The sequence below is a fragment of the Electrona antarctica genome (assembly GCF_951216825.1).
Source record: "Electrona antarctica genome assembly, chromosome: 13".
In the NCBI taxonomy this organism is placed as follows: Eukaryota; Metazoa; Chordata; class Actinopteri; order Myctophiformes; family Myctophidae; genus Electrona; species Electrona antarctica.
The window spans coordinates 22,294,147-22,316,026 of record NC_136794.1 but is presented as its reverse complement, the minus strand read 5'-3'; the positions used below and the strand labels follow the sequence as shown (position 1 = coordinate 22,316,026).

Here is a 21,880-nt window from a genome sequence, read left to right as displayed (position 1 = left end):
CACTGCCCGCGTTGCGTGACGCGTGACGCCAGGGCTCCACCGGACGCGTTGCGTCGCGTGCGTCAAAAAACGCACCGGTTCAATTTTAATGCACGCGTCGCGTCTCCGTCAACGCAACGCAACGAGGGCAGTGGAGCCACCCTTCATTGATTAAAAAGGGAACATTCCCTGACGGTGGCGGAGACGCGACGCTGACGCGCCCGGTGGAGCCCCGGCGTGACACGTGCATTCAAATTGAACCGGTGCGTTTTTTGACGCACGCGACGGAGACGCAACGCGTCCGGTGGAGCCCTGGCGTCAGGGTCAGCACACCTTAATGAGACTGCTGTGACATTATCTGCAAGCGTTTTGAAATCTGGTTCATAGTTAGTGATTGCCAGTCTGAGGGTGTCATTAAGATGTGAGTCATTCATACGTTCTAAACTTGGATTTTATTATTTTCATTTGTGAAAAGGCCATTTCACATAATAAGTTTCATCCGAAGTTAATGCAAACACAAATCCTGAATGAACTCCTAGCATCGCCGGGGAGTTCATTCAGAGCACCGTCAGACACCGTCTGTTGTCATTGATAGGATTTTATGAAGAGGAAGCTTGTACTCATGCACGTAACCCTTGAATGCATTGTACACATTCTCACCCTGGGTCCTTTTTTTCAATGGAATAAGGGCAAAAAAGGCCTCTTTGGTGGTAAAATCAGGAAAAAAACATTCGGACAAACACAATTAGCTGGGCAGTGTCCGTGACATCAGTGGACTCGTCAAACTGAAGTGAAAAGTATTCACAAGTCTGTTCTGTTCTGATATGCATGACTATTATGCACAATGTTGTGCATCACAACACGGGGGTTACCGGAGATAGCGGTCAAACAATAGAACAAACAAACTCTGCAGTTGATGGCCCAATACACACATGTGGGACCATCACTGCGAGCTATTCTAAATCCACGTTCTGTGTAATGGTAGTGATGGCTGCCTGTCAGTCTGACACCCGCTCACTCCGGGATCTACTTGAATGGCTCGTGCAAGCTACTGGTAGATCGCAAACCCCTGGTTGGTTACCCCTGGTGTACAGTATATATTCAACACCATTGCATACATTTATGTCTGTAAACATTTTAAGTGAACATGGCCTGTGTGAAATAGTTTGAGCATACTGTTTGTGGAATTATATGGCACTGAATTAGATGTTAGAGGATATCAATTGTGGTCAAATTAAACTACAGTATAATGAAATATATGTATAATTAAAACGTTTACAGACAAAGAAGTGTCTATAAACACAAAAAGGTGTTGTGTTTTACAAGTAAAATAAATTGTTTTTTTTATGCAAATGAAATTGTCTCTTATTTACTGCATAAACATACAGTACTAGTGCAGACTGTTGGTGGCAATGTATGGAGTAACCATATGATAACAGTGAACACTAGCGTCACTATTCTTGTCAAAATAGGTCAAATAGGAGATCTACAAGTATAGAATGTGTTGCATTGAGAGTGGTTAATAAATAATCATATTATTACCTCATGGCATGCAGCATATAATTCTCATAGATAATAATTGTATAATGCATAATAATTTACAATGAATTATAGTGTAATTATACATGGCTACATATAAGTGGTCATTTGGAGTTTTAAATAAAGTAAGGACACTCCTATAGAGAGAAGAAAAGTTGTTTTCTTAATTTCTTTAAAGGTAGTATTATCTTCCAATTTCAAGTAAATTGTGAATAGAGGTAACTGGGATTAAAGTGCAAGCTAGTACATTTTCTATCTCTGAGAGACTGTTAATCTGAAGACAGTAGGCTTAACCGTCAAGCAAAGCAAGCAAATTACTTGGATTTATTTGTCAGGGTAGAGGTCATGTTTGATTTTGTCACCTCAAGTAACAGCTTTTACCTTTCAGACCTTTTTTTAACAAAGTCAAATGCATGAAGTGGACTGAGGTGGAAGCTGACTAATGGATTGAGAGTAACAGATGATATGTAGAGTGGAAGGGGGGGGGGGGGGGGGGGGGGGGGGGTAGGATGGGGGGTACCACTTGGGATTCTGCCACCCAGCTCAACTATATAAGGCTCACCAGACCAAGAAGGGACCATGATAAGGCTCCAGAAACGCCAGGGACGACAAGCGCACCAAGATCTCCGTATACGCACCTTGGCATCCCATTTTCCTGCAAGCTTTACTACAACGGAGCCCCAGGTGAGAATCTTCAAACGCCTTTTCCTCACCATCGTTCAGCCGCATCTGGGTACAATTTAAACACTTTAAACTCTGTTACTTGGACCGCTTTTTTCTGTCTACACCAAATCTCCCAAAATAGCCGATATACAAAGCTCACAACACGTTGCAGACAACGTGGTGCGTTGTGAGCTTGTAGATCTGCTATTTTTGGATAGTGTTCCTCACCCAGAACATGGATGCTGGGATTCAAGCAGTTAATATGCCTGGATTGTCACCTGCCCTCTCTTCCGTTTGTTGGTTCTTCAGAAGCCCAGACAATGACAAGCGCTCACTCTTTGGCGGGACTCTTGCTGCTCATCATCATCCAGAGCAGCTGGCAAGTCCCAGACCAGGACACAGACGAGAACTCCAGGTAAGACCTTCCAGGCAGCTTTCTGCCATTCACATTCACACTGTAGACCTGGAACTCTGGAACTTAAGTCTTATTCTCAGAGGTTACCTACTGTAAAATGATACAAAATCAAGTAGATGTACTGTAAAAGTAGAATATAATAATTACTTGAGTAAGAGTAAGAAAGTATTTTGTGAAAAGATAACTCAAGCACAGAGTTACTTCATATGATCTGATTTGTTTAATTAATCAGAATGTAACAGAAAATAATTATAAGTGCTTAAAAACAATTTGGTTGAAGTCTCTGTGAGAGAATAAAACAAAGAGAATGCACATAAGTCAAAGTGAAAAGGATGTTACATTAAAACATTCACCTATTCAGTGGTGTGTGTGTGTGTGTGTGTGTGTGTGTGTGTGTGTGTGTGTGTGTGTGTGTGTGTGTGTGTGTGTGTTTGTTCATTTGTAGCCTATTGACAGATGACTCTATGCTCAGCGATCCCAGAGACCCAGAGACAAACATGAAGAGACATTCAGAGGGAACGTTCTCCAATGATTACAGTAAATACCTGGAGACGAGGCGAGCACAAGACTTTGTACAGTGGCTTAAAAACTCAAAAAGAAACGGGTACAGTAGGTGTGCATTCTTTTTTGTTCTGACGGGACTTGTTTAGCCTTCTAGAAAACAAAATCCTCAGTGTTCATTTAACTAAAGTAAAAAATATGGACTGCTAAGGTTCCAGCAGAAAAAATGACAATGAGGATTGTGCTGCACTGTAAAGCATCTTCAATATTATGAACGTAACACCATTAACACTGTTGCGTTGCTTAATAACTTGTTTCTCTTGTTTTGTGTGTGTTACTAGAATAAAGAGTAACATTGTACTGTAAACGTATATCTCTGTCTCGGCTGCTTTCACAGTGGTCCCACTAGACGCCACGCAGATGGAACCTACACCAGTGATGTCAGCTCTTACCTGCAGGATCAGGCAGCCAGGGAGTTTGTGTCCTGGCTGAAGACCGGCCGGGGCAGACGAGAGTAGAATCCACGAGATTCAACAATGAACCGCCACTCACTGTCTCCTTCCTGACACGTCCAAAAGAATAAAACAAATCATTTTACACCCAGTCTGTGCCATTCTATGTTTTACAATCTGTACTACTGTTTGTTTGATTGATTGATTGATTGATTGATTGATTGATTGATTGATTGATTGATTGATTGATTGATTGAATATTTTATTAGACAACATATAAATGCAAACAACACAATGTACAGTCAAGCATCCTGTCCAAAAGGATTTCACCGAAGAAAGACCTTGTGGTCTTGTTTCCATTCGGGACCCATACACTCACACACAATCATGACATGTCCTTTCCTCTGGTCATGCTATTAATAATAAGGTCTTTGTTAGTCCTCACTGAAGGAAGTATTGTCCACTAAAATGGAATAATTTAAATCGTGTAGCAGCACCTATCGACACTGTGTGAATAAGAATCCAACTTACATCATTACTGGATTGTGTAAATGATTTTTATTCTTCATACAAAGTATATATTACATTTTTATTTTCTTATGCTGATAGCAATCATTGCTAGTGTTTGTTTAGCAAAGGCGGTCTCCTTGGCTTTTCATCTCTTTTAGTGAAGAGAAAATACATTTTCAGGTGGGATGCCAATTTCTTCCAATCAGGAGAGATAACCCCACAAAGATAATTCATCAGCTTCAGTTTTATAGTGTTTGAGTCCCAATTCTGTCTGTAGTGTGCTGTATGAGCCCTCTCCCCTGATTGGATAAAATTGGTATCCTGACCTGAAAATGTATTTTCTTACCAAAGAGCTGGAGAGACAGGGCAACACCTGTTACGGAGGAAACACTATAGCAATGATTACTATAGAGCTATTGTAACAGTTATACAAAAATTAAAATAAATGTAGTACCTTCATCGCTGCATGCTATACACTTGCAGACACAAATTTGTTTCAGGTTTGCAGACTTCTTCTTTTCAATAAAGAAAAGAGTACCTGCAATCTCAGAGAGCACTTGTTAAACATGATATGAAAATACAATAGGATGCAGCCATGAAGCAAGAATGGAATGCTTACATTGAGGTAAATGATGACTAGAGAGTACATGTGGATATTTAAATAGCAGCATGCATAGTGCATACAGTAGTGTTTTTACCTATTTGTGCATGTGAATACTGGATAGACAGCAAATACAGTAGCTGCATTAATGGTTGGGGTTAAAATAGCATACATTATGCTGCAAAACACTATGGTGTGTAGTTGAAATTCCTACTACATGATAATTAAATACTGGTGTGCAAAATCACTGCCTACATTTTACTGTGTACACGATACATGGTGCTTCCACATGAGCTGTAATAGCATGTAATAGCAACTTAAGACCTTGAAAATGGGTGACTCAAGACCAGGGGCTGACAGTAGCCTACACCACACACAGGGTATTATTGTCCTTTCAAATGAATCAAACTAAACTGGCATATTACCACTTGGATGGTTCAATCCATTAGCGTTAGGTCTTAAGAAAGTAATTTTCAGGGATAGCCCATCTGTCATGACAGACAATCAGCCCAATTAATCACCGCCGTTAACTGCTGCAACAGAGCGTATATAGGCTACCTCAACAACAGACCAGACCACCGCCACATGACGAATTAATAGAATAACTCTGTTTGAAGAGGCCACGTCACTCTCCAGGGACAAAAAAATAAATAAAATAAAACGTTTGGGATTTAAGTCAGGTAACGGCATGGTGTGTCTCACCTGTCAACTGTAGGCTATTACAGAAAGATTTCCAATGAAGCAGCACTGACAGCCCAGCTGAGGAGACATTAGTTAACGGAGAGGGAGAAAGAAATCATGTCAATCAACATGGATTTGTTGGGATCACTGATTAGGTCAACGCTGTTCAGGTCTTCCTGGCATAGAGACAAAACAATAATTCACATGAGCCAGCTACTTGACATGCCTTGGGACACACTACCTCTCCGAGCTGTCATCCATAGTGCATCAAACCATCTGTTGATTACAAAAAACCCTGCCCACTCAAATCTATTTATAGGCTAAATCTCAGAGGGTCATATGATGGGCATTTATCCTCAGCAAATCTAGTCTCTTTAGTCCCACATTAAACAGTGTGCGTGTGTGTGAACTGTGAACATTCATCTAATAATTTATCGGCACCTCTGAGTTGTGAATTGTTCTTAAGTAAATGTATAGGCCTTATGGACACTGTAAAAACATACTTAATCACTCGTGATGTGTGCTTTATTGAAATGATCATGACAGGGTACATAAGAGTACTCAGATATGTATGAAGATAATTGTATATAGAGATAGTAACATAATATATTTGTATTCCGTAAAATGTTCATTTTAATATTTTTTATTGGTTTTTAAATTTTTCTCACGTACAGTTACATACAAAGCTTTACAAAAGACATACTTTACCAAACTGACAGGCAAACAAAACAAATAAACAAAAAAAAACATTGGGACGGGGGACAGGGGGACAGGGGGGGGGTTCCTCCAGTTCATGCCATCATCCACACCATACCGTAAGAAGCAAAACAAAAAGAAAAGCAAGCAAAAAGGAAAGCAAACCAAGACAGCCACAGTATTGCACACTAAAGTGTTTATTCAGTAGCAGATGTCTTCCTAGCTGTCTCTCCAGATCTTTAATAAACAGACAATAGTTTTTCAGGTGTCTAACCAATTTCATCCAATCAGGAGAGAGTACCCGAGAGAGTACCCATTTATCAAGTAAGTATTTATCAGCTTTAATTTGATAGTGTTCCAGTTCCAATTTGGTAACAGAGTCTAAAATTATTATTTCTAACATGAGGATCTTTCTCATAATAATCACTGCCTATTGCCTATGCAGTGTGTTAATCAATCAATCAATCAATCAATCAATCAATCAATCAATCAATTATTGGCCTGGCCTAGCCTGGTTAGCTCAACCGTCCGGGCACCAGGCTGCTGAGCCAGCCTGATGGCGTGCCGCGGGTTCGACTCCCGATCCCGACGGCCTTTGCCGCGTGTCTTCCCCCCCATCCCTCTCCCCATTTCCTGTCAGTCTACTTTCAACCTATCAATAAAGGCAGAAAAAGCCAAAAAAAAACAATCAATTATTTCGTATATTTCCTATAATATTGATCAACCATGGTATTGACTAACATAATACATCCAAAATGCATAATTGTACAATGGTTTAAAACAGAATATATAAAATACATATAAATAGATTTAAAAACAAAATAGCTTAAAAATAGTTTCATTGCTTGACTGCCAGTAAATCTAACACGTTTATAAATTAACACATTGAACAGAGCAAGTATTACAGATTTAACATTGAAAGCAAAAGAAAAGAAAATATGGCATCTGAATTAAACAAGAAGGAGCAGAACAATAATTCACAGATCAAATAAATACTGTATGATTATTCACTTACACACAAAGAAACACCTCAAAGGATTGTGGAATTGAAGCACACAACACTGGTTCCTTGAAGAACACACTGAAGGGAGAACATCCAAGACTCCCTGGCAATCTCAAACTGTCCATGGCCTCCTCATACCAATCAATGTTGAGAGGGGTAACTGTGAACAGAATCAGAAAAATGCACAGCATATTTCATGTTCAGCCATTCAGATAACAACAGGCCAACATAATGATGAAGAATGCCCAGATCAATCACTCCACAACAGTAATCGGTTTTCAATGATCCATCCTGGTTGTCTGTGGACAATGGACATACGTGTACTATAGCACGTTCTTATAGCTTACTTATTATTAGCTTACTTATGATTCTTGATGACAATTGTTTTAATCTATTTGATGTATTACCACGTGTTGTTCTTGCTTTCTGTAAATTGCTCTTGATTAAGAGTGTCTGCTCTTAATCCGTTTTAAGCAATGAGGTCTGGTTCATGTCAAGAAGGATAAAAGGTTGGGAGGTTCAATAATCAAGATACATAGATACGGAATAGAATGTGAATACATTGACATTGATACATTGATACATTGATACATTGATACATTGATACATTGATACATTGATACATTGATACATTGATACATTGACCTCTCGTCTGTTACTTATTGTTCTTATCATGTGATACTCTTGTGATACTATACATTGTGAATACTCTCTTGTACTTTTTATATTCATATACTTTTTCTGATTGCAATTTTGCACTGTTCTTTCTTGTGACCTTGTACAATGCTGCTATTGTGTATTGTCTGTGTGTGTTTTAAAAACGTTGATGTACTACTGCACTTTTGCCCAAGACAAATTTCCCCTTGTGGGACAGTATATCTCAGTATATCTCATCTCATCTCATCTCACATCCTTACCACAATTTTGAGGGGTCTTGTTGATTTACGGCATACTCATAGCTAGTGTTGTACCAAGCATTCCCAAAAGCACTTTTGGACATTTCGTCTGTGATGTTGATGATGGGGGTTGTACCCCTGTTAACAGAACAAGAACATATTTGACTGTAGAGGGGAGATTTTTTTCATTATCGAGAACATTATCGTTTCTCATAATGTACTGTATGTATATAATACATATACTGTTAACTTTAACATACACACCACCTGTTGTTTGCATCTTCACAAGCTTTCTGTGACATTTCATTGTCATGTTATATTTTTTTGTTTTTTCAGTAAGTTCAGTATTGATAAGTTATTTTACAATAAGTTCTGAAGTTCTATTTACACTTTCACCTTAAAGGGACCCCCATTTTCAACCCATCTTCATACAGTATATTGGTCCATCAAAAATAATATTCAAATGGTATTCCAGATCAGATACCATTTCTGTCTACTCTACTCAGAGGACTGTGACAGTTCAGAGTCCTGCCTACCAGTGACATCATCTAGAGCTGCTATTTTTGACATGCGACACCGGTGCACAACTAAATCTAATTCATACTAAATGGTTTTAACAAACAGAAAATGAAAGGATCGAAACCTCATTCTATGCCCATAGCACATTCTGTTCTGTGTACTGCTCCAATGGGCAAAAGACATAACATACTGTAAACATTTCACTTGTATGACGGATAGTAGCTTACGTGTACCCTTGGAGTGGCATTTGCTCTCTGCCATCATCCTCTTCCAGAATGCTCTGTGTCTCCTCCTTAAGAATGTAGCAAACACAGTCAGAGCTAATGAGAACACTGATGAATCGTTCAGGAGATAATACTGTACGCACACTCTTGTGAAAGCCCCTATACAGATACACAAGGACATGCCGAGATGAACAGGAAAAAGATGTTCCTGGCCGGTGTGCACTCAGAGTCTAATCCAGGTACTTATAGAACATTTGTTTCGATGTCAGAACCCCCCCCCCCCCCCCCCCCCCCCCCCCTTTGTTGTTAACATTTGTATGAGGCTGTGTCCACTGTAAGCTAACTGTAAAATAGCAAGAATGAATGACTTTGTATTACTAAAGCATAACAGCAGCTCGTTAGCAATTTTATGACGACTTCAAGTGGCAGCAGAATCCAATGTGAACCAATAGACAATTTTACAATAACAATCAGAATGATTTAAAAGTGCGCGATCATCAGAGTAAATAGTATGAACTCTAATAAACAAACAGGGTAAATAGTAATTAAAGTGCAAAGAGAACAGTGTAGTGTTTCAATTATCATGTCTATTTTGAACTGTAACAAGGATAAAGGCACCTCTTCAACAGCATCCTCCAGCTTCTTCTTCTTCTTGCTTTCTGGCATGAGGTCATCCAGCCAACTCATGTCTCTTTTGGTGAAGAAACAGTCCAACAGCTTCCTAATGAAGACCAGAGCCAACACCTGCAGGGCCATCAGACACACCAAGACATTAGAACAATAGCAATTCCTGTGTGTGGCAACATCCAGTGCCAATTGCCTAAACTGTAGTCCATGGGCGCTACTCGCCCTCTGCCAACCTGGGGAGAGCGTCGAACATGAGCCCCGAACATGAGGTGTGAGCAGGCCGCTTCTTATCACCTGACAGGGGGGAGTTTCCCCGGTAGGACGTAGTGCATGGAAGGAACGCGTTGTTCCAACCAGTTCCTTTCCCCTCCATCAGCCACCCCGTCTGACCAGGGGGAGGCAGTATAGAGACCAGGATTTCTGCATGTTTTTTGTAAGGGTACTACCCTAGGGGACACGAGGAGAACATTCACACAGAAAGGCCCTTTCGTCAATCCCACCTAGGTTATGGGCACTGGAGAGAACACACCCACAGCATCCCCAGCAGGAATTGACGCTTCGCACCGTGTTCTGAGCTTGCAGATCGGCTATTTTCACAATTTCTTAAATATTTGTTTTCTAATTAATGGAATTTCATAGATTTATTTTTATATATTTATCAAATTATTTAAAAACTAATTAAAAACGTTTTCAACTCAATGAATTTTGTCCTTTTTTTCCTTTAGTTTTTGGTTTAAAAAAAGGGAAAAAATGTAGGAAACAAAATATATTAAGGGACATTTACTCGCGACCCACAAAAGTGGGTCCTGACTCACTGTTTGGGAAACAGTGGTCTATAGTATAGACCACTGTTTCCCAAACATATAGCATAGTTCTTACACTGTATAGACTCTATACAGTGTAAGAACTATGCTACTGTCTCAAGATGAGTGGACAAATTAGTCCACTCATCTTGAGACAGTAGCATGGCAGGGCTTCGGTTTCATCAGTCTTCAACGATCAGTGTATGATTCAAGCCTGCTTACAAGATTTCACGTGTTCAACATTTATAGTGTAAGCTATTTGAATTATTTTTGGGAAGATGTGCCAGAATAAGCACTAAGCAGTAATGACTTTTACTGAATTTTGTAATGGTATTTTGAAGACACTTTCATGTAGGATTATAAACTTAATCTCTGTTTTACTTTTGTGGAACTGTCCCAAATCAGCATCAGCATCATGTACAGTACAGTGAGAAGAGAGGAGGAAGCTGTTTTTCATTTCATACCATCATGGGGAAGACAATGGCATATCTGGACGTTTTAATGACCCACAGCATGACCAGACAAGAGAGCTGGACGATAGTGAAGAGATGGACCTTCCGCAGAGGGACATAACGCAGGTAGATAAAGTCTGGCTGGTGCTTTCCTGGCATGCCAAACAGCTTCAGACGGTCAAATAACTGCAGAAAATAATGAATGCAATACACTGTTGAACAACTGCAATCAAAGGCATACTGCATGAGATATCCAGCAAAACAAAATCTTATTCTGAAAACAAATGCTAATATTATAGGAAATATATAAAACTGTGAATTCCACAAACAAATTTAAGATGAACGTACTATTTGGTGATGGTGAAAATGAAACATAAGCCCTTGGATAACACATAGTGAAAACTACTGTAGGCCTATACATTTTAGTGAAGTTGCATGACTACGGTATATCCTTTTCCAGAATGGTACTGACGTTTTGCTGAATTAAATACATTTCTATTGCACTTTAAAAAAACTAAATAGCAAAATGTATATATATATATATGGATTGATAAAATAACCTGAAATTTGCCTCTGAACAACATGGCAAAATACCATAGGGTTAAATATGAGATTTTCACTTTGTCATACGTAGGAATGGAGCTCGATAACCGATACCCGAAGAAATCAGGTAACAAGCTTATTGAGTACCCGTTTTGGGCTTATAAAGCTGTTATCGAGCATAGCAGCCCATGACATCATGTTTAAACAATCAAGACAAGATGCGATTAAGAAATACATGTAATCATCCATGCTGGCACAAACATGTCGGTTTAAAAGTGTATTGATACCTGCCAACCAGTGCTGTCCGGGTAAACAAAATGACGCTTTTAAAGTGACGGTACACATATTAACCAGTGAACAGTTTCTTTAATATTAGTTTATTGGTAAAAAAAAAGGTCAATTGCCTTCCGTCTGTTAGAAAAGTACTGTATTTGAAGGCCCTAGTAAAAGATACTGGTTCTGTTCAGAATTTATTGTCTCCCGTCTTTCCACAAAATAGAAAATGCTTGATAGTGGGCTCGATAAGAACCCGGATCGATAAGCCTGATCGATAAGGTGCTCGTTATCAATAACAATTAAGGAGCTCCATCCACATACGACACTACAACACTGTTGTGCACCAAAAATAGTTGACCTACAAGCTCACTCGTTGCATCAGATCGACAATTTTCAGCACGAGACTTGTAGGATGGAATATGAGGACATAGACATCATATCCTAGGATATATAAAACCAAAGTTGTGGCTTCATAAAAAATCTTACTGAATCAATTTACCTGTATTCCTCTGAGAGAAGATGCTCCCATGTACAGGAACACTCCATACAAAACAGGCATGGGAATTAACTAAAAATGACAACAGATGTTATTCAATAACACAATATATATTTCGGGAAATCAAAGAAGACCAGTAGAACAGGTTGCAATGCAAGATGAGTAACCTTCTCTGTGTAAAAAACAAACAAAAAAGAAACAAACAAACAAACAAACAAACAAACAAACAAACAAGGGGAATGTATAATATGCTAGCACAGAAAGAACTGTATGTAACTGGGATACACTCTCACATACTGTACCATAACATTGTTTATGAAACAGGTTAGTCCAATCACGCTGATTGGTTGATAGGTGTGGAATAAGAACCATATCATGGCCATGACATCTGCCTTTGTACAATTTGATGTCATGCCACAGCAGGCATGAGACGGCAGGCGCCAGGTTGCAGCATACAGTCTTGGCTTGTCTGGAAACTATTCTATTTCACCTACACTGTCCAACAAAAATGGAGACTGACAGACTGATTCTAAACATAGATACGTGCATAGCAACAGCTTTGTTTCAGTCAAAGACTACTTTGTTGTCATAATTGTTCTTGTAATGAATTTAGTATTATCTCCGCCAGCCGAAGGCCGGAGATTATGTTTTCGACCCTGCCCATTCGTGTGTGTCCGTCTGTGAACAGCTCATCTTCAGCATCGCTGCACCGATCGTCATGAAACTGCACGCACATTCCCAGTAGGGAGGAAGAAGTGTGAGGAAGAAATGTGTAACGGTAGAATTGGAACTTCCCATTTGAATGCATTATATTCTCTGTTGTAATAATCAGCAACATAAGTATGATTAAAAGTGTGGGTGAATCTTTCTTCTAATTGCTGATAAACCATATTCTTTCACAGTGAACATTTTTAACTCAAATATTTGCTTCTGGGGCGTCCCTGGAAGTTGGAACAACATATTTTCATATGGGGTCGGTGGCCAAATACATATCATTCTGGGGTCCTTGATGACAACGTTTGAGAACCACTGACAGAAACAAGGGTTTTTCCGAAAACGTTAGGATTTAGAAGACATTTGTAGAATCAGGTTCTCAAGGTATTAAAGTGATTAAACAGCCCCAGACCTTGAGTGCAGAGGTCATGAAGACAGAGGAGCCCATCATGGTGAAGATCATGAGGCCGGTAAAACGCTGCTCCCTGATGCCGAGGAACTCGGGCTGCACTCCCGGAGCCGAGCACTCCGACTCCAGCTTCAGGCTGTTGACGTGCGAGATGGAGAGCACGGTGGCCGCCACGAACCACGGCAGGCCCATCAGGGAGCACACGCCAAGCATCACGCCCACTATGAACAGATCCAGGTGATATCCGCAGCCTTTCTAAAAGGAAGACACCCCAGCGGTAAGTTTAAAGATGGAATGCCATGATTTTTTTGTCCCCCCTAAAACATGATCATCAGGTATACAAATTATACTAGGAGAAAGTTTTTTTTTTAAATGTGCACAGAAAGTGTTAAAATTATGTTTTATGTGGCCACACCCCACCAGTTCATTAAATATGCCTGGTTTTCAGGTGGGTGATGATCCACCTGAACTGAAGCCGCACCCAAGCTGTTGTATGATAAAGGGGGAGGGGTTAGGGGGTGATGATATTGTGATGTCACTATATCTGGTGTATTTCGATTAAGCCTTTTGACTCAAAGGCTTTCAGCTTTCAGGAAGAAAAATATACAGGGAAGACATATTTCAATATTCCAACCACACATGGGTCTATTCGACTCTAATAGAGCGTCGCAGTCCCGCCCCCTACCAGGGCCCAGGAAATGATTCTCGTTCATTTTCCTCATAGACATTTCAGAAAGTATTTATTTAAAGACGTTTACGCCGCTGACAAAGCCAACTCTTGTCGTGACAAATCATGACAACAAACACAATTTTTCGGGCCAAACAAAGAATTAGAAAGTAGAAAACAACGGCAGGTTACAACACTTTTTTTGTAGTTTTTCTTCTATGTAATTATTTGTTTGGTCCAAAATATTGTGTGTGTTGTCATGATTTGTCACGACTCGAGTTGGCTTCGTACAACACTTAAAAGGTCTTTAAAGAAATACTTTTTGAAATGTCTATGGGAAAAATGCATTGTGATTCATTTCCTGGGCCTGGCGTCGTCATGAAAGGGGGCGGGACTGCGACGCTCTAGACTCGTGTGTGGTTGGAATATTGAAATATGTGTATATATAATAATAATATATGTCAGATCTATGGAGTTAACATTACTCTACTCTAATAATTAGAGTAATGTTAACTCCATAGATCCGAAAAAGTACAAAAATCACGCCACTCCATCATTCAATAATCATTAGGATACGTTAATTGGAAACCTTATACGCGTCGGTGGTAATTACAGGTTTGGTTACATTTGTACACTCTCAATAGTTACAAGCAGATAATTTATCATTGAGCATTTTAAGAACAGATTTGATCTGTGAAATAAAATGTACACAAATTAAATTAACGTTAAAACAATACAATCGTATCATGTCAAACTGTAAACTGTACTCTGATGCGAAATGCACGATTTTGTGAAGGGATGAGAGTGACGAAAGGGTTCATGTGAGAAACACAAAGCATGCTCAACCAGTCCCAACATGAGCCCGGAAAGTACCTTGAGTTTATGTTCCTTCCTGTTGATGATGACAGCAGTGATCTGTTGGTCCATGAAGATCAGGATGGTGCACAGCAGAGCGGGGACCACAGATACCACCGCTGTCCACCAGGGGTTGGGGCCCAGGGGGCTAATGAACCAACCACGGTCATCCCTGGTTGGCTGTTCAGGGGAATTATTGATCATTTTGTAGAAGTTTGCTCAAAACGGTTCAATAATTTGTTTCAAAACCTTTTGTGAGTTTTTTTTGATGACTTCTCACCTTAAACACGTTGGGGACCTTTAGTTTTGGAGAGGGCACGCCTAAAGCATAGTCCACACCGACCATGGTGAAGATGGTGATGAAAACAGCAAAGTCGCTGATGATAGATCTCACCTGATAAAGAGAAAAGCATGAAAAACTAATCTCTGAAATATAAAGATTTGTCATAAATATGCCCTAATAAACATACACAAACATGTAAGGTATTGGGAGAAGAAATTAATAGGGGTTCTTCATCTTTTCCCCCCATAATGCCCCTCAGTACCTACCTATGGCCACTAGAGAGCACCACAGCACTGTCTTATACAACCCCAGAACAACAGTAACTTTGTATGCAGGTGGCCATCATCATAACACACCCACCGTTAGCTCTGGTCCATAGCCTTAACGACTTCTCCTTAGGTCACCTGGACCTGCCAAAATAAACAAATTATTTCGCTACTCACCACTACAAAGACTGTTTTGTGATGAAGAATGCCTACTTTCCCTAGTGGACAGCGTGGACACACTCTCCCCCCCCCCCCCCCCCCCATCACACATGTAAAATGCACTTTTTGGCCAGAAAAATATTTTCTTTGTTCTTGTATCTTGATTTTCTCTTGGCAATATCTGTAGAGGGCGCAGTGGAGTAACAAAAAGTATTTTTTCTGCAGAAAATGGAGGATCCCATAGCCTAAATAATAATTAATATAAGGAGAAGTCCTTAAGGCTATGGACCAGAGCTAGCACACCATTGTAATATTGAAAAAGCATGCCACATATAGGCTCTGGCCTGACAGCGCGTTGCATGTTCGAGTCCCATTCATGACGACCTTTGCTGCGTGTCTCTCCCCTTCTCTCTCTCTCTCTCTCTCTCTCTCTCCCTCTTTCCTGTCTGTCTTCACTGTAACTATCAATAAAGGCACAAAAGCCAAAAACAAATCTTAAAAATATTGAAAAACCATTGCACGATACAGTATTTACCTTTGTGGGAAAGTAATTGCTAAACTTGAAGTCCTTGAGGAATGCAGCCATGAGGACAGTGGAGAAGAAGAGAATAACGCACCAGAACAGAACGTCTGGTACGTATGGTCCACGAGGGCTGCAGGCGTTGCCCTCAAACTGCCCTCGCTTCCCAATGCAGTCCTGAAACATACGGCAGAATGGCTGGATTAAGAAAAGTGACCCTAACCAACAGGAGTTCCCCATGCCAAGGACTGGCTGCAGCAGATGTTTTTCTTTTTTTTGTACATTTTTTAATGAAAATATAGAACATAGCTGATCTATATGATCACAATGGCAACGTGTTGTGATCTGTATTCCATTGATAGCTTATATTTAGAATGCTAAAAATAGATGGTAAGAGAGTTTGAATGTGGTTAAACTGGCAGAATAATAATCTTATGAATTGATTTCGACTCCCTGGTGGTCCCCATGGGGGCCACAGCCCCCACTTTGACAACCTATGAGTTAAGCAGTGCAACAGGCCAACAGACGTTAAGTTATCACCAATCTGGGAACCCATTCGGTAGAAATGGGGGCCCCAACCCCCGTTTTTAAAGTTTAGTAATTTCTAGGTTTGACTCCTCCTCTTTCTTCGTCCACTTCCTCTCAGGTGCTTGTGTGTATTCCTACTAATAACAACATTGCAGATTTAGGGCAGTGCATGGTGTGAACAGATTCTGGTGTTAGCAGCATCTTTTTAGAGATTAAGTTATCACAGACAGGATTTAAGATCATCCCTGTAGTGTACACAAAAAACTTTTTTTCCCCCCTTCGCTTTTATCGTGATTTGGCATTTGTAATCCAATGTAATCCAGTCCGCATATCCTTAATCTCCTCCATTGGGCCTACTCCATCTGGAATAATTTAATGTGCCATTTCAAGGGGCCCAACATAAATTTGCTCTTTTCTGTCTGCCGGCCTTCGCATAGATGATTTTCACCACTAAGAGTATGACCGATTGAACAATACAATCGAATGCTTGTGGTACCTTGACCCCCAGCGCCTCCCAGTAGATCTCAGAGGCAGTGATGTTATTGATTTCCCAGAATCTCCGGGTGGCATTGCTGGGGTCAGGTGGCTCAACACACGAACATCTGTGGAAGACAATATCTGGGTCAAAGTCAAATCTGTCAGGATCAACTTCCAAGAACTTGTACTTAGCAATTATTCATCTTTTCATTAGTCCACACAGAAAGCCTACTTATCGCAACCAGAAAGTTTCCCTATTCTTTGAATTTTTACATTAAATCAATTGCTTAGAAATGATGGATTATCAGCTGACAAAAGTGCTGAACGACAAGTTGAGGTGCCTAACCTTTAATCAGTTGAAAATTAGCCATTTTCTTTTGTATGACATTTATTGGATTATATGAATCAACTACATACGAGTACAGGGAGAGTTTGTCCAGGTTGTTGTTCTTGTTGAAGGGATATTGCACCCCCAGTTTGCTAAGCTTCTCCAAGGCTTCGTAGATGAAGATGACGCAGATGAGTGAGGCGAAGGCCTCCTCTGTAAAACGTGTGATATAGCAAACGAGTGAGCTGGCTTCAGTGGCCACAAGCAAGATGCAAAGAAACGCTGTCCACAATCCAATGCAGGTTCTCAGCGACAGATAGGACAATCCATACTCCCTGTTTGAAAGTGAAAAAACAACATCTGTTTCTGTGGATTGTGTAATTTCTGCTGCACATCTGTAAGAAAGACATGTCATCACAATGGATATGCAACAGCCTTTTTTGCGAGTACTGCATTCAATTATATGACGTTGGATGTTGTAAAGATGATCCACACATTTCCACCGAACTTCCACAATGTCAGGCATACAGTATCAGACAATCTAATCACAGATTATCAGACACGTATGCAATATACAAATTGAATTTACCATATGACCACAGCAGTCTCGGCTATACCAAACTGTATTACATTGAGATCATCATCACATTACTGTTTTCAAATGGCATGTGTGTTTGTGAAGCTATGAATTGCATACAGTGAGAATACAGTTCAAGGGAAACATACTTGCAGAATTTGTACAATATCTTTTCAAACACGAGCACTGGCCCTGTGCTGCCCAGGATCGTAAGTGGCTGTCCAGAAAACAGAGAGTAGGCTACTCCTGTCATTGAGGCTCCAAACAGTGACTCAATTGCACTCTGGAGGATGACAGAGGAAAGAATGATTAAGGGAGGGTTAGCTAAAAAAAGAAAAAGAAAAGCTCAGAAGCCAAATGAGGCTGGTGTCTTACTATGCGTCCTTCTGTTGCTTCACCCAGCAGTCCCCCAAAGGTGATGACCGGGGACATGCAGGCACAGTACAGGAACAGGATAGAGGCGAGACACTGCAAGTTAATAGCATCAATGTAGTCGGACAGGTAGTGAGGCACCTTGCGTTTGATATCTTGGATGAGACCACCGAACAGCCTGGGAATAGAGAATAAGACTTTAATATTTATATGCATAAGTAGCAAAATTCTGTGTGTGTGTGTGTGTGTGTGTGTGTGTGTGTGTGTGTGTGTGTGTGTGTGTGTGTGTGTGTGTGTGTGTGTGTGTGTGTGTGTGTGTGTGTGTGTGTGTGTGTGTGTGTGTGTGTGTGTGTGTGTGTGTGTGTGTGTGTGGATTCAGCATTGGAAATCTAACATTTTCTGCTTTTCATTTTGCTGACTTACTTTGCATTCACTCTCTATGACTTGGCATGATATGTTGCTCTGATGAAAAAATGAATCTAGCTGCAAATAGACACCTCATGGCAGAGGGTTGCTATGGAAACTACTTTATCATTACAACTACAGCCAGCCTGTCATTTCCTCTTCCCGCGGCAGATTTACAGGGTATCTATCCGCTGTAGTTTTATTGTCAAATATCGCAAGGTAGAGCAGAATTTAAAAGGAGAACATGTTGTAAGACCAAACCAAACAATGACACCATTTCATGTAGTGCAACAAACAACTCTAAAATATACATCCACATCCCACAGCTGCTTAAAAGGCACCATAGTTCCGTTACAGCAGACCACTGCTGCAGTCAGAAATCAATACACTGTTCTTCTCTCCCTGAATGAATGCCCACCTTCCGGTGCGCTGCAGCTCTGGCCCCCCGTGTCCTTCATTGCCCTCTTCCTCAATGCCATGTGCTAAACCGTTTTGTAAACAGCTTGATTTCTTCCTCTTGTCCTGTCCAAAACAAACAAACAAATGCACATCAGACAAGATAAAGTATGTTTAACCACTTGAACCCTATACTTAGATGACCGGATACCCAAGAGCTCTATATTAGGCCCCTTCCTGTTTTCCTTCTTCACTAAATGTCTTCGCCAACAATAGCCGAATGTTGCCCCAGAATAGTAGCCTGGCTAATAAGCCAGACCGAATCAGCCGTTGGCAAAACAAAAATTGATTTGAGTCTGGCTTATTAGCCAGGCTACCAGAATAGAGCTAAAGTTCATGGTTAAAACTGTGATTCATGTGATCTGAAAAACTGCCAAAATGTCGTAGCATCCAAACGTACCTGAGAAGGTACGCTTTTTGGTGGCTCTATCCGTATGGATGGGTCCCATTCACCTGGAGGAAGGACTGTCACCTGGTCAAGGAACTCATCAATCCCAGCTACTAGGTCATTCCTGTCTTTAGCTTTGTAAGCGACATCGTGGAAAATCTGGAAATTACATGAAACCCTCTCTTTTATTGTCCACTCAGGCTTTTGTGAACACCCCAGACCGTTTTTAAGTTGCTCGATTTAGTATTTAGATATTTGATATTCATGCTCTACACTTATTTCTTCACATGTAATAGCTGATATACAAGCTTGCAACACGTCAGGGTGCTTTGCAGGCTTGTAGGTTAATCTTGTTCCCCTCAGAATAGGGATGCTAGGGTTCATGTGATTAATCAGAACAGTGAATGAAGGCCCGGACGGTTAGTTCAACCGTCTGGGCACCTAGGCTGCTGATCCAGCCTGACGGCGTGCCGTGGGTTCGACTCCCGATCCCAACGGCCTTTGCCGCGTGTCTTCCTCCCCATCTCTCTCCCCATTTCCTGTCAGATTACTTTCAACCTATCAATAAAGGCCCAAAAATATCTTTGAATAGAACAGTGAATGAACATACACCATTGACTGGCTTTTGCAGTGTTAACAATTTTGGATTTGTAAAGTCCAGTAGTAAGTTTTTATCACAGTGAAGTCTGAGTGCCTGAGGGAAAAAGTGGGGTTGCGAGGGCTGACAAATCATGCTGATGACTATAATGTAGGAAGTGTTTCATCACTTCAATTTGATGAGCTCTACTGTCTCGGCTCCAAGATGTTCCATATTTGAAGAAACCAAATATGACAAGTTGTTTTGGATTGTCAAAGCAAAGTACTCCCCTTAACATTTTTTCTCAATTCCAAGATTAGCTAATAAATACATTTTTGGCTAAGAGTGCTTATTAGTGAGAGGATTCTTACCTCATCTGTCATAAGCGTTGCGATGGATCTGCCAATCTCATGATACTGAGGCGCTGTTCCCAGAGGCCCCAAGAGTATAAATAAAAACCTAGAAGAGTAAACAGAAATATTGAATATGTAATTGTTGTAAGTGTCTCCGAGATATACTTCAGTTTATAGCCTGGAACTTATGTGGTCAACACACTATCCGGCTTGACATGCCCCATAAAAGTGAAGTGTTAATGTTATATAAAAAAGGCAGTCTCCTTTCATATGATATATTGTAGAAGAATGTGAGAAGGGCACATTCAATGTTGAATTATATTAAATTACAGGGAAATGTGGCTGAGTTAATATAATGAGTTTGGATATACTGCAAACCATTCCAAAGCATACAACCAGTTGTTTTAACCTGAAATAAAGTATTTTGTCAAAGATAACTTTGACGAAACATAATGACGAGACAATGTTTGTGTGTGTGCGCGTGCCTGTGTGCGTGTGTGTGTGTGTGTGTGTGTGTGTGTGTGTGCCTGTGTGCGTGCGTGTTGGAATACCAATCCGTAGCACGTTTAAAGTCTCTGCGAGTTGACTTTCATACCATACTGAAATGCATAGAATCCAATTGCTTCCTCAAAAATCAAACAAACCTATACTTTAGAAAATGATCATCAGTAATGTCAAGTATACAGTGTGAGTTGTTGTCGGTGGGCAGAACATGCATGCTAGACCAGTGGTATAGTCCTTGAACCAAATGTGATCTGCATAAACCTTGTGGCAATGGGGACCTCAGTCAAACCGTTGAGCTGGATCGCAGGTAAGAGACGAACAAATGCCACCACCGGCGTATTTAGAAACTCCAGTTCCCCCACCAACACGTTACATGCCTCTGCCCCAGGGGGGATCTTCTTCATGAAATGGAGGTCTATCTAGAAAAAGGGCATAATATAGAATATTTACAAAGATAATACATGGTTCTCAAAGTGGGGTCCAACTACATCAAACACTAAAGCCCTATTTAATTTTTCGGCTAAATGAAAATGTTGACATGTCTTCTTGACACATCTTCAAATGTGTACAGATTTGGGATGTGTACACAGGTTGATATGATCCATCTGAGTTTAATTTAATAATCTGAATTAATCCTCTTTCCTAGATGGTTTCATTCTGTTTAAGGGCTGAGTGCATTGTACAGTGCAGTGTACATTTCATAAATGCATCAGTGAACTGAACAAAACACATTCAATGCATAGTATACACATATAGGACTGGGAATTATTTTTAAATATGATTTCCTGCTAGGATTTTAGATTTAAATGTAGCCATGTTCTTCAGAGTTAATGGTGAATGAAGTTGAATACATTTATATAGCGCTTTTATCCAAGTGCTTTACATAGATTGTGCATCACTCACACACACACACACACACACACACACACACACACACACACACACACACACACACACACACACACACACACACACACACACACACACACACACACACACACACACACACACACACACAAACACACACACACACACACACACACACACACACACACACACTGTGGCAAACCAGGGGAAACAGCCATCCTATTCCCCACAGAAGGAGGCTGGGGGAGGTGATATAGAGAGTATATTACCCTGTACAGGTATTGCAGCCAATGGGAGCC

The 21,880-nt window shown here is 40.5% G+C and overlaps 2 protein-coding genes across 2 annotated transcripts in view; one reads left to right on the top strand and one right to left on the bottom strand.

Moving 5' to 3' along the window:
• Nucleotides 1-2,122: 2,122 nt before the first annotated feature.
• gcgb (glucagon b) lies at nucleotides 2,123-3,615 on the top strand (the record flags this gene model as incomplete). Its single annotated transcript, XM_079517934.1, has 4 exons — nucleotides 2,123-2,202; nucleotides 2,491-2,596; nucleotides 3,042-3,200; nucleotides 3,495-3,615. Exons 2-4 carry the CDS (start codon nucleotides 2,502-2,504, stop codon nucleotides 3,613-3,615), a joined length of 375 nt encoding a protein of 124 aa, XP_079374060.1. The 5' UTR covers nucleotides 2,123-2,202; nucleotides 2,491-2,501.
• A 3,058-nt stretch (nucleotides 3,616-6,673) lies between these two features.
• slc4a10b (solute carrier family 4 member 10b) overlaps nucleotides 6,674-21,880 on the bottom strand; it is a gene marked incomplete at its 5' end in the record, with an annotated part of 37,080 nt that continues 21,873 nt past the window's right edge. Inside the window, 18 exons of the mRNA XM_079518942.1 lie at nucleotides 6,674-7,200; nucleotides 7,958-8,074; nucleotides 8,683-8,747; nucleotides 9,298-9,423; nucleotides 10,574-10,747; nucleotides 11,880-11,948; nucleotides 13,003-13,254; nucleotides 14,540-14,701; nucleotides 14,802-14,915; nucleotides 15,765-15,926; nucleotides 16,774-16,879; nucleotides 17,172-17,417; nucleotides 17,809-17,942; nucleotides 18,035-18,209; nucleotides 18,855-18,958; nucleotides 19,293-19,439; nucleotides 20,229-20,316; nucleotides 20,976-21,133. Coding sequence (XP_079375068.1) covers nucleotides 7,182-7,200; nucleotides 7,958-8,074; nucleotides 8,683-8,747; nucleotides 9,298-9,423; nucleotides 10,574-10,747; nucleotides 11,880-11,948; nucleotides 13,003-13,254; nucleotides 14,540-14,701; nucleotides 14,802-14,915; nucleotides 15,765-15,926; nucleotides 16,774-16,879; nucleotides 17,172-17,417; nucleotides 17,809-17,942; nucleotides 18,035-18,209; nucleotides 18,855-18,958; nucleotides 19,293-19,439; nucleotides 20,229-20,316; nucleotides 20,976-21,133 — 2,418 coding nt within the window. The 3' untranslated portion in view covers nucleotides 6,674-7,181. The remainder of the gene's footprint in view (nucleotides 7,201-7,957; nucleotides 8,075-8,682; nucleotides 8,748-9,297; nucleotides 9,424-10,573; nucleotides 10,748-11,879; nucleotides 11,949-13,002; nucleotides 13,255-14,539; nucleotides 14,702-14,801; nucleotides 14,916-15,764; nucleotides 15,927-16,773; nucleotides 16,880-17,171; nucleotides 17,418-17,808; nucleotides 17,943-18,034; nucleotides 18,210-18,854; nucleotides 18,959-19,292; nucleotides 19,440-20,228; nucleotides 20,317-20,975; nucleotides 21,134-21,880) is intronic.